The 12,609-nt window shown below is 41.1% G+C and overlaps 1 protein-coding gene across 3 annotated transcripts; it reads left to right on the plus strand.

The window, feature by feature from the left end:
* The first annotated feature begins 1,474 nt into the window (after positions 1–1,474).
* On the plus strand, positions 1,475–12,275 carry tfpi2 (tissue factor pathway inhibitor 2). 3 transcript variants are annotated; one of them, XM_008112530.3, is made up of 5 exons: positions 1,475–1,760; positions 3,474–3,653; positions 7,024–7,203; positions 10,029–10,202; positions 10,636–12,275. In XM_008112530.3, exons 1-5 carry the CDS (start codon positions 1,664–1,666, stop codon positions 10,680–10,682), a joined length of 678 nt encoding a protein of 225 aa, XP_008110737.1. In that variant the 5' UTR covers positions 1,475–1,663; the 3' UTR covers positions 10,683–12,275. The 3 variants fall into 3 exon arrangements, with proteins under 3 accessions (XP_008110737.1, XP_008110738.1, XP_008110736.1); XM_008112529.3 differs by having other exon boundaries at positions 1,484–1,760; positions 10,633–12,275; XM_008112531.3 differs by lacking the exon at positions 7,024–7,203 and having other exon boundaries at positions 1,479–1,760; positions 10,633–12,275.
* The last annotated feature ends 334 nt before the right edge of the window (positions 12,276–12,609 follow it).

Consider the following 12,609-nt stretch of genomic DNA (forward strand, 5'->3'; position numbering starts at 1 on the left):
TCAAATTATAAATCCCAGGATTTCATTGCATTGAGGTATGGCAGTTAAAGTGGTGTCAAACTGCATTTATTCTGTAATGTACCAGAGTGGACCAAAAGTCACAAAGGGCTTTCAACATTTCATAACTTGTTTATTTATTTTTGTTTTTTTAACTTGCCAAGTAAGGTAGACAGTGACCTGCTAGTCAACACTGGAGGCAAAAACCCATTTGTTTTTGAAGGCTTTCATGGCCGGAATCACTGGGTTGTTGTGAGTTTTCTGCGCTGTATAGCCATGTTCCAGAAGTATTCTTTCCGGATGTTTTGCCCACATCCATGGCAGGTATCCTCAGAGGTTGTGAGGTATATTGGAAACTAGGCAAGGGAGGTTTATATATCTGTGGAAGGTCCAGGGTGGGAGAAAGAACTATTGTCTGTTGGAGGCAAGTGTGAATGTTGCAATTAATCACCTTGATTAGCATCGAAAAGCCTTGCAGCTTCAAGACCTGGCTGATTCCTGCCTCTGGGAATTCGTTTTAAGGATAATAATAATAATTATTTTTTTTTACCCCGCCCCATCTCCCCAAAGGGACTTGGGCGGCTTATATGGGGCCAAGCCCAGGCCAAACAGGCAATTCAAAACACAACAATAAAACAAATCATAAAACTAGTAAAGTCACATAAAATAGCCATACTTTGATAAAATCCTGGGTTGGCTCCTAAAAGGAACTGGGCCAAAACGAGTGTCAGTAGTGTCAGATACAATCGGGGAGGGACAATACCAAAACTATTGTCCCAATTAAAGTGCCAGGGGAGGCATAAACAAGAGAAACTATGGCCGGCTAAGGAATGAAGTGCAGTAAAAAATAGGCAACAGGTCAGTCATTTATTATGGAAGTCAGTCACCAAAGGCCTGTTGGAAGAGCCAGGTTCAACACTCAGAAAACAGGGGAATTCCAGATACGAATCAATCAGGGCCAGCTAACCCCTCCCAACAAAGGATTTCCCCCTAGGCAGGAATCAGCCAGGCCTTGAAGCTGCAAGGCTTTTGAACGCCAGTCAAGGTAATTAACTGCAACGTTCACACTTGCCTCAGACAGACAAGAGTTCGTTCTATCACCCTGGACATTCCACAGAGATATAAACTCCAATTGCTTTTTTTTTCCGTGTCTCATGTCCCCGCATGGAGCTGGAGCTGATAGAGGGAGCTCATCCGCACTCTTAGTTTCCAATATACCTCACAATCCGCCTGTCAGATGTGGGCGAAATGTCAGGAGAGAATGCTTCTGGAACACGATACGCCCATTTTAGGGATGCTTATATGGGGGAGGGAGGAAATAGGATACACAACATTCCATTCGGTGTAGAAGCTTTCTTCATTTTCATTCCGAAAAGAAAGTTATTAAAACATCCTAGGCCTTGGGACTTTTGGCAAACTCTGAAGAGGCACCCAGGGCTTCGTGACGCAAAGTGAAGTGCGCAGGAGAGGCTTGTGCTGCCAGTCCCCTTGGGAGGCGCAGAAGCCCTTCGTAAAAAGAGGCCTGAGTCACCCCACGGCGGCCCGCCCTGCCGCCCTCCCGGGGAAACCCCGGCTTCGGACCCGAGCCAGAAGGAGGCGGAGGAAACGCCTTGGCGGCTTATAAAGGGAAGCTCCGTTGCGCCTCGCTGAGATCCCTCGCCGCGCAATGGAGCCCACGGCCTCTTCCCACCTGCCGAGCTTGACACGGACGGCGTGCTTCTTCGCGCTTCTGGGGCTGGTTTGTCCCCAGAAGGTGCACGAAGGTAACCCGGGTCTGGGGCAGCTTTAGCCGGGATCTTCCAAACAGGATGCTTTTTCTCTTAGCCTCTTGCTTTGCTTCTCTGGGTGCGACGACGCCAGACATGGACCAGCTTGGGCCCTCTAGGTGTTTTCGACTTCAACTCCCACCATTCTTCACAGCCTCAGGCCCTATCCTTTTCCCTCTCAGCCGCTTAAGCGGTTCAAGGTCTGGCTGCTTACTGCCTAGGGGAATCCTTTGTTGAGAGGTGTTAATTGGCCCTGATTGTTTCTTGTCTGGGGTTCCCCTGCCTTCTGAGTGTTGTTCTTTATTTACTGTCCTGATTTTAGAGTTTTTTTTAAAAATACTGGTAGCCAGATTTTCTTCTTTTTTCACGGTTTCCTCCTTTCTGTTGAAATTGTCCACATGCTTGTGGATTTCTATGGCTTCTCTATGTAGTCTGACATGGTGGTTGTTGGACTGGTCCAGCATTTCTGTGTTCTCCAGAGAAGAAACAATTTGGGCAAGTTAGGTAAAGGTAAAGGTTTCCCCTGACGTTAAGTCGAGTCATTTATTTATTTATTTTTCAAACTTATATGCCGCCACTCCCCTAGGGCTCGGGGCGGTTTACAAGAACTGGCCAAAATCAACAATTTAAAAACATCTTAAAAACATCTTTAAAAACATCTTTAAAAAACATCTTTAAAACATCCTAAAAGCACCTTTTAAAACATCAATGACAGAACTCAAAAGCCTGCAGAAACAAGTGTGTCTGACTCTGGGGGTTGGAGCTCATCTCAATTTCTAAGCTGAAGAGCCAGCGTTGTCTGTAGACACCTCCAAGGTCATGTGGCCGGCATGACTGCATGGAGCAGTTACCTTTCCGCCAGAGCGGTACCTATTGATCTACTCACATTGGCATGTTTTCAAACTGCTAGGTTGGCAGAAGCTGGAGCTAACAGCGGGCGCTCACTCTGCTCCCAGAATTTGAACCTGGGACCTTTCGGTCTGCAAGTTCAGCAGCTCAGTGCTTTAACACACTTCGCCACCGGGCTAGTTAACACCCCTCAAAAACAAATGATGCCCCCCAGGCAGGAAGCAGCCAGGCCTTGAAGCTGCCAGGCTATTCAATGCTAATCAAGGTGGACAATTGCAACATTAACACTTGTTTCCAACAGTCAAGAGGAGTTCTCTTCTCTGAGGATGTCTGCCATATATGTGGGCGAAATATCAGAAGGGAATGCTTCTGATAGCCATACAGCCCAGAAAACTCAACCCAGTGATTCCGGCCATGAAAGCCTTTGACAACTCATTGTCGCTTTTCTTTTCCAAAGCTTTCCAAAGCCCCATCTACACTGCCATATAATCCAGTTCCTGAATCTAGATTAATTGCTGTGAACTGGATTATATGGCAGTGTAGACTCATACAGATAGTTGAGTTCAAAGCAGACAATTTGGATTCAGAAACTAGATTATATGGCAGTGAAAATCCAGCCAAAGAATAGCAAAACTCCGCAGCTCTGACTGCAGTATGAAAAAGTTTTTTTCAATTTAGCATATGGTTGTTCTGGGTTGATTTGAGGCCAGCTTTCTATTATTCTTTATAGCAATTGATGCTGTCAAAATGATTTCTGTTTCCAATAAAAGCATTTCTTTTTTGCCCAAATTCTCTTCTTTATCTCAGTGTTTTCGAGAGAGGTACCTGAACCATCTGTCTCTCTCTCATTTTTTTTATCAGACAGCAGAAAGATCTGCCTGCAGCCACCTGTTGAAGGACCCTGCCGTGCAATATTTTCCAGATGGTACTATGACAGATACTCACAAGCATGCAAGGTGTTTTCATATGGAGGCTGCGAAGGGAACGACAATAACTTCTTAAGTTGGGAGGAATGTTCAAAACGTTGCAGCTCAATTAAAAGTAAGTAATTCTTGTGATGAAAAGGTCATCTGACCAAAGTTATGGCCCTGGGTAAATTCTTGGGTCAGTCATCTTGGAACTTTATAAAGTGAACATTCAAATCTCATATCATATTCTTCAGTCCTGCAGAACTGTTACTTTGTTCTGGCAACAGGGGAAGTTGTTTTGCTGCCACTTTTCACATTAATAGCTTGTTTTAAACAATGTATGGCATTTCCTAAACATCCTTTAACCTATATAATTGGGCTGCTGCGGTAATTTAAATGTTGTTAGAGGCAAACTGCCAGAATTCCTTGCCATTAGGACTAGGTCTGATGGGAGTTGTAGGTCAACAACGTCTGGAGGGCCACAGTTATCCACTTGTGCTGTATAAACTTGTTGTACTCCAACAGTGTGGTATCTTTGCCATCCTGAATAGTCTTCTAAGGAAAGAAGAAAAAATAAGGAGACATTGCAGAATGCCTTATATGAAACCACAAATACAGTTGTCTCTCCATATCCACAGATTCAACTATTATGGCTTGTTTTTTTTAATCCCCAAAGGCAAACCTTGTTTTTTAAAATGTATATGATGGATATAATTTTATTATGCAGTTATATATAATGGAATTTGAGGATACATGGAGTTGGTGGAGCCTGCAGTAACACAGCGGGTTAAACCGCTGAGCTGCTGAATTTGCTGACTGAAAGGTTGGCAGTTCGAATCTGGGGAACGGAGTGAGTTCCCACTGTCAGCTCCAGCTTTTGCCAACTTAGCAGTTCAAAAACATGTAAATGTGAGTAGATCAATAGGTACTACTCCGGCGGGAAGGTAACGGCGCTCCATGCAGTTATGCCGGCCACGTGACCTTGGAGGTGTCTATGGACAACGCCGGCTCTTAGGCTTAGAAATGGAGATGGGCACCAACCCCCAGAGTTGGACATGACTAGACTTAACATCAGAGGAAAACCTTTACCTTTACATTATGGAGTTTGGTATCCACATAGGATCCTGGAACCAAAACCCAACAGATACCAAGGACCTACTGTAACGGAGTAAAATGTGGCATAATATGATTGCACTGCAAGTCTCATTAAACTCGTCCAGCATAGCCAATGGAAAGGAACGTTGGGGGTTATAGCCCAACATCTGACCAAACTATAGTCACCCTCACCACTAACTAAGGCAACATCTATTAATGGGTAAGCAGGATGTGGTGAGCAGAATCCTACAATTATGGATTCCATTGTTCTGACAGTACTTATGTCACGCCTATGTGTGCTATCTTATGTAAACATGTCTTAGAAGGGGGAAAAATCTAGCAGACCAAAAAGAGAGAAGTTATAGACCAGCTCTATGTGGAGTTGTTCTCTAACCCCCCCCCCCCCCCCCAACCTTCAAGTGTGCAAAGGTGGACAGAGATAGTGGGTGGCACATATGTCAGTGAAGAGGTGAATCTACTTTGGGTTTTAGCCTGAACTTTTGTTTTGGGATTAGGAAATGGCACCTTGGATAGTTTCTTTCAAGTTCAAACTAAAAGACAGAGTTTATTCCTTGGCTCAAAATGCGGAAACTACTAACTATTCTTGGCTTTGGGAGCTACACAGGTGAAATGTCACACTTTTCAAACCACAAAGGGTGCTTCTTCAAAGTAACACATTCTTCTATAGCAATGGTTCTCAACCCGTGAGTCCCCAGATGTTTTGGCCTTCAACTCCCAGAAAACCTAACAGTTGGTAAACTGGCTGGGAGTTCTGGGAGTTGTAGGCCAAAACACCTGGGGACCCACAGGTTGAGAACCACTGTTCTATAGGACCCTTTACCTGGGGTTGTTGTAACTGGAACTATGGTGTGACAATGAGTAATTCATCCAAATCATTCGATTGTTTATTTATTTATTTATTTATTTACAACATTTATATCCCGCCCTTCTCACCCGAAGGGACTCATTGCGGCGTACACAATTGGCAACAATTTGATGCCTACACACATTTAAAACATAGCAATGAATAAAATCCAATTACAACACTTAAAACAATATAATTTTTTTTTCGTGTCAGGAGCAACCGGAGTTGCTTCTGGAGTGAGAGAATTGGCCGTCTGCAAGGACGTTGCCCAGGGGACGCCCGGATGTTTTGATGTTTTTACCATCCTTGTGGGAGGCTTCTCTCATGTCCCCGCATGGAGCTGGAGCTGATAGAGGGAGCTCATCCACACTCTCCCCAGGTGGGATTCAAACCTGGCAGCCTTCAGGTCAGCAACCCAACCTTCAAGTCACTTAGTCCACTACGCCATCTAGGGGCTCCTAATATAAAAATATAAGACATATAAAACATATAGTTAAAGTCCATTCATTCAATATCCTCGTACTGTGGCCATAAGTCACAGGAATGTTATTAATCATTATGACCAAACATAGTTATCTTCATTTTTTAGAGATCTGACATCTGTTTAAAAATCATAGGTCTGAGAATTTGTTTTAAAAAGTAACTTCTTGTAGCTAGGTTTTAGTATGTATCCTGTGCTTGTGAATTTGAGAAGGGAGGAAGATGCACTATCTCATCCAGCAAAGCCCATGAGGAGTGATTATAGAGATGGAGAAGCTAAAGAGACAACCGAATGCCTGGAATGTAGAGTGAATTATGACAGACAGAAGGGGAACTCTGGTATAGAAGTCCTACGAGAAAAAGTTGGAAAAAGAAGTTATGATTAGGCTGAGAAAGCTTGAGGATGCCATGACACTAGTCATTGGAAGGTCTGACACATTGTGGAAGGCAACTACATTATCTCAGTTTTCCATACATAAATCAAAATAACTGGTTTTCACCTCAGGATTCAAAAATTCATAAAATCGGAGTGTCGCAACCAAGAAGGCTCTTTTGGTTGCCATTGCTAGCACCTTGAATTGAGACTCAAAATGAATTGAGAGCCAGTAGAGCTCTTTCAAAACAATTGATGTCTGTAGGGTTCTGTGATTCTTACATTTATAGGCATAGGCTTCTAGTAATTGAGTGGGGAAAAGCAGCTATTAATTATTACTCGTTATCCATTAAAATCCCCTCTAGACATGCAGAAAGAATATACGATGGCTCCAGAATGTTATTTTTCTAGACTATAACTAGCAGAAGCCCAGTACTGTTCAAGAGCAGGGGGAACTCTGGGAAATTTTGGGAGTGGAACTTAAGGAAAGTTACTTTTCCAGTTGTCCGACTTTGAAGCTGCCCATGACAACTATTTAGCAGTGCTGAGAAGAAGAAAGGTGGACAAGATAGATCGCTGGTGTGATCCAGCATATCTCTTCTTCTGTCCAGGATGAAATGGCTCATGAGCGTGGTTTAATTTAGATGGTTGCTTTGATTGATGGTAGTATTCTTATTGCTCTCATTTCAGAAGTGCCTAAAATATGCAGGCTGGAAGCTGCCGAAGGAATCTGTAGAGGTTCAATACGGAAATATTTCTTTAACCTCAAGTCAATGAGCTGTGAGAAATTTTACTATGGAGGATGTCTTGGAAATGAAAACCGGTTTGATGATGAAGAATCCTGCATGGACACTTGCATGCCGATAAAAAGTAATTATTGTTTTAGTGCTCGAAAAAAGAGTGATAATGTTTGACAAGTGGGGAAGGAATGGGAAGTCCCAATCCTTTCTCACTACACTCTTCCACACCGGCACTGGAGTTGCTGTGCAATGGATTCAAGGAGAAGAGTGTATTTTAATTTTTAAAAAATGCACCTTCTTTACTTTGAGATAATTGCCATAGGCAGAATAGGGAATAAAACCAGACCCAACCTTCCAAGCATAGCTTTCCTTTCTGTTATCTCAAACTTACTTTTTTGAACTGCAAGTTTCAGAATCCTTTGGTTTGTATCAGAACCTGCAGCAAAGCATGGCCAGTGGCTCAAATTGTCTGGGGCATTTGAGGATTGTAGTTTAAATTCTGGTGCCAGGGTGTGTGTGTGATAGTGTGTCTTCTCTTTGTAGCTTGAAAATGCTTTCCTGTAGGGAAAAGGACATTTTCCTCTTCAGTAGTGTCAGCTTTGGATAACTGGAGTTGTAAATCACACTCCTCCTTCCCCTTTTAGTAGGCTTCATGTTTTCTAAGGAAATTAATAGTTTGCATAGGAGGAGGTAACAGGTTACTCTACTTTTAAATATATATTTTATTGTGATTTTATATAGATAAACATAAAAGAGTTGGGGGGAAAACAGGGAGGGAAAAAAAGAGGAGGGGAAAAACAGGAAAAAAGGAAGAAGAAGGAGAAAAAGTGGGGAAGGGGAAATAATTTTTTGTACTTCCACTCCATAGGTAGGTGCTAACTTTGCTATTAATGACCTATATCACTAATAACTGAATCATATCCTCACCCCAGCTTTGGTTAATTTCCACAACCAGGTGGCTTTTCAGGAGGATTAATCTGTCCTTCTGATAGCTCGTAGAAGTGTGTGTCCATCAGATCTGAACTCAAGGACATATTAAGGTTCCACATTCCACTGTTTCATCCCACTTAGAATTGTGGAATCCTAGAGTTGGGAGAGACCTTGTGGGCCGTCCAGTCCAACCCTCTTCCAAGAAGCAGGAAAATCGCATTCAAAGCATTCCCGGCAGATGGCCATCCAGCCTCTGTTTAAAAGCCTCCAAAGATGGAGCCGCCATCACACTCCAGGGCAGAGAGTTCCACTGCTGAACAGCTCTTACAGGAAGTTCTTCCTAATATTCAGGTAGAATCTTCTTTCCTGTAGTTTAAAACTATTGTTCCGCATCCTAGTCTCCAGGGCAGCAGAAAACAAGCTTGCTCCCTATGACTCCCCCTCACATTTTTATACATGGCTATCATGTCTCTTCTCAGCCTTCTCTTCTGCATGCTAAACATGCCCAGCTCTTTAAGCCGCTCCTCATAGGGCTTGTTCTCCAGACCCTTGATCATTTTAGTCGCCCTCCTCTGGACACATTCCAGCTTGTCAACATCTCCCAATCAACACTTGTGATTTGCTCTCTGCTGGTACTATTAGAACTTAAATGTCATGTGCTAAGTTCTGATCACTAGAACCATCTCCCCCCAGTTTAAGATATTCATGACAAATGGGATGGTTTTTAGCAACGTGCCATCCATATTTCAGCCTTCCTGACTGGTCTGGAAATATCTCAACTCTTTGGGAGTACATCAAGTCCCACCTCCTGAGGATGATTACATGTTCTATTTTCAAGTTATTTATAATACTTGGACTATAGTTGGGTTGTGTGTATACTATATTTCAGCCCTAGCTCATTGGGAAATATAACAATGTGTATGTAGAGAGGTGGAGTCTCCTCACAGGATGAAATGCATCTGGTGTAATTTTTGCATCACCGATGAGAGAAATCAAAGGTTGAGCCTTGTTGTAATTATGGATTAGAAAGTAAATGATTAATCAACTAAACACTCTGTAGCTTGCTGACATCCCAAGTTCATTGTGGATTGCAGTTCAGTAGATTTATGTTTTCAAAAAGGCATCATCATTCCATACTTAATGTGGAGAAAATATTTATGAGTGCGTGAGTAAAGTTGCCTTGCCATCCCATGCTTCTCCTCTGTACTTGGAGGATGAAAAATGCATTTGTGTTAAAAAGAAACTTGGCTGGCTCTAAATTGTAGAAGTAATGCAGTTTGCCGCCACTTTAACTGTCTTGGATCAATGTTATGGAATTTGTACTTTGGTGAGTCACCAGCACTCTTTGATATGAAGGCTAAAGACCTTGTAAAACTACAACTCCCCTACATCCATATTATTGAATCATGGCAATTAAAACAACTGTTTTAATTCTACACTATAGATGTCTTCCTTAAAAGAGGTGAATTGACATCTCCTTTCCTTCTTCTGATACAGACTTTTTAGCAGAAGCAGGCAATCTGCTACCTTCCAGGGACTTGTTTAACAGCACTATTATTGCATTTTAAATATCATGGTCTCAGGATTCCATAGGGCAGAACCAAAGCAGCCAATCTGTATTAACAAAATTATAATTCTAGTGTGAATGGGGTCTGGGTGTTTTTCAAGCACTAGCATAATTCTCATTCAGCATGACCAATGACACATCCTAAGTCCAGGAAATCTGAGAGGTGCCAAGTTGCCTGCCTTTGGCAAATGAAAACATAATGCATGCCAATGGTTTCTTCTTTGTTGGGAGCAGGGGAGGAGATGCCAGTGTTAAAATGCTATATAAAGCCCAAGCACATTAGACAGGAAGAGCCAAAATGTAAATATGTATTAAAAGCCCTTTTTAAAAATCAGATATAAGATTTTTTTTTTAATGTACAAAAAGAGCCCTTGTACGGAGACATGAGTTCTTGGATTCATTATAATTCACAGTTGAAATCTGACCTGTGTCAACTGTCTCCTTTTTTCTGTTTGAAGCTGCCCCATCCTTTTGCTACAGCCCAAAAGATAAAGGAGTATGTTCAGCTTCAGAGCCTCGTTTTTACTACAACGCAAAGACAAAAGCCTGTGAGGAATTCACTTACACAGGATGTGGTGGAAATAATAACAACTTCCGTACTCAGAAAGCCTGCCTCAAGGTCTGCAAGAAAGGTAGGGGTCTTCCTTTTTTATTTTTATTTTTTATTTTTACTGTGATGAGTTACAGATACTTGTTGCTCTGTTGCTCATTTGTGAAAATTCATAAACAGGTTTATTTACTATTTGGTCTAGATTACTAAAAGGACTGGAACCAAAAATTAATCTACATGTGGGGAAAAAATAACCATTCTTATAGGTTCAGGGAAACAAACCTTTTGTCTAGGACCTTATGGATCTTGGTCCAGACTATTGTGACAACAGATCTTCATCCCAGACTTCCATATTTTGTTTTATACTGTAAATTGCTCAGAAAACTGACTCAGTAAAAAATGTTTTGTTTGAGGTGGCAAATGTGGAGGATCAGTTTAGTTGCTAGGTGGGATCGTCACTGTCACTGTCTTTGGATAAAGCAATTGTGATTCAATTTCTGTTCTTTCCTCAGCAGAGAGAAGGAAACCAAGTTTTTTGAGACGAATAAAAGCCAGCACATAAGACTATGAAGTTGCTCCAAATGAAGAAGTCAGAAGACTAAAGGCACTGTTTTAACTTACTGGGAATGTTTTCCAATGTTACAGTTATCTGTTGCTGCTAAACATTTTTATCTTACTGTAGAGGAGTATTTTTTGAACTGTAACAAACCAAATATGTCACGGTCTACCAAGGTCAAATTGTAGATCATCAGCCTTTCTGGATTGAGTCCTATGGGCAGCACAAGGTGTTCTGCTAGGAGAAATAAACTAACCTTTGTCTAGGTTTCTGGCTCTCATGAAATAGGCTCAGTACATCTGCAGAACAAACATTTTTCTCAACCATTTTGTTAATATGTTTGGTATACTTTCATAATGACTGTTTATGTGGCCCTACCACCACCTATCACATTGATAGGGATGGACCCAGAGTTTGGAAATATTATGTAGGGACATTAACCCCTAGAATCCCCCAGTCTATCATAGGGGATTCTGGAAGCTTTAATCCAAAATCACTCTTCCAAGAAGTGATAAACATAAATCATAGCTCAGTGGTAGTTCACAGACTTTGTATGTAGAAAGTTCCAGCTATAGCTGTCTCCTGTTGAAAATTTCTTGCTCTTATTAGTATTAATTTTCTCAATTTTTAAAAATATCAAAGTAAATTAATGTGTTTAAACATTTTCTCTGCATGGTTGTATAGAGATTGTTCTCCTGTTTTGGGAAGAAGGGTTTAACCATCCCAAACATAAGTCAAGACATATGGCATCTTGTCTTTTTCGTATAGTAGAACATTGTTAGTTGTTTTTGGCTCATTCTCATATAAGGAATGAATGCAGAATTATTTACAAGAAAATTGTACTGAGTGATATCAATACCCCTGCCATGATATCACCTACACATCTGGAAAGCACTGGATTGGAGAAGATGCCTTAAAGAACAGACGTGACAGAAACTACTAAATGACAAACACCATTTGATAATCTCAAAGTGTGTGCAAACCTTCTAAGGGACCAATCTGAATTGGTCAAGATTTTCAGTAATAGTACAAAATTGTAACATTTGTTGTCAACAGGGAGAAATGAGCAATATACTCAACTGTTTTACTTCTTTAAAAAAGAAAACCGATTCGCTGCTTAAGGTTGTTTACTGTGCTGTTGTTGTTTACTGTGACATTATTTTTCAGTGTTACCATTTTGACATTATGCACTATAAAGCCACAGAGTGATTATCATGACTGAGTACATTTCTATGTGGCAGTTACAATAGAGAATGCTAAGCAGAAAACTATTTGGAAGCTGGAAACACTGCAAATTGGAGTTTATGAGATACTTGGGGTTCCTTTCCTTTCTTTGAAGCAACCACCATTACTTCTTACAAATTGCATTTCTGGTTTATTTTATTCACTTCTTGATATTTACAGGGGTTTCCACCTTTTTGTGTAAAGGGAAAATTACTCACTTTCACCCCTTGTTGTCTTTTCCCCAGATTCCATGTCCTAATTTTCTTTGCATGTGGGCCTGGTAGTATTGTAACCCTGTAGAAATGTGTGAAATCACATCATAACATCCTATGTTTAAGTGAAAGTAAACATTAATAAAATAATTTGGTTCTGTAATTGTGCTTTTTTGTTCTAACATATACAACAGTATTATTTAGATCTGTGGTTCTCAAGTTATTTCTTCTCAAGATGTTTTGGGCTAAGAATTGTCAGCACCATTGGTTTTGTTCTGGGAAATGAAATCTAAAACAAATGGAGAATGAAATGTTGAAAATCCCTGGTACAGATTTTCTGTTATTCTTAGTTCTCCCTGCAATTAAACAGTTTTTTCACTGAGTGGCTGTATTATACTTGTGCTGTCTCTTCATTCCACTCAGTGCAACTGTTGAAGGAGGCAATGGGCACTAAAACACAGGGCTGCAGATAATCAATTTGAGATCAAAACTCTTTG

The sequence above is a fragment of the Anolis carolinensis genome, chromosome 6 (assembly GCF_035594765.1).
Source record: "Anolis carolinensis isolate JA03-04 chromosome 6, rAnoCar3.1.pri, whole genome shotgun sequence".
Lineage (NCBI taxonomy): Eukaryota > Metazoa > Chordata > Lepidosauria > Squamata > Dactyloidae > Anolis > Anolis carolinensis.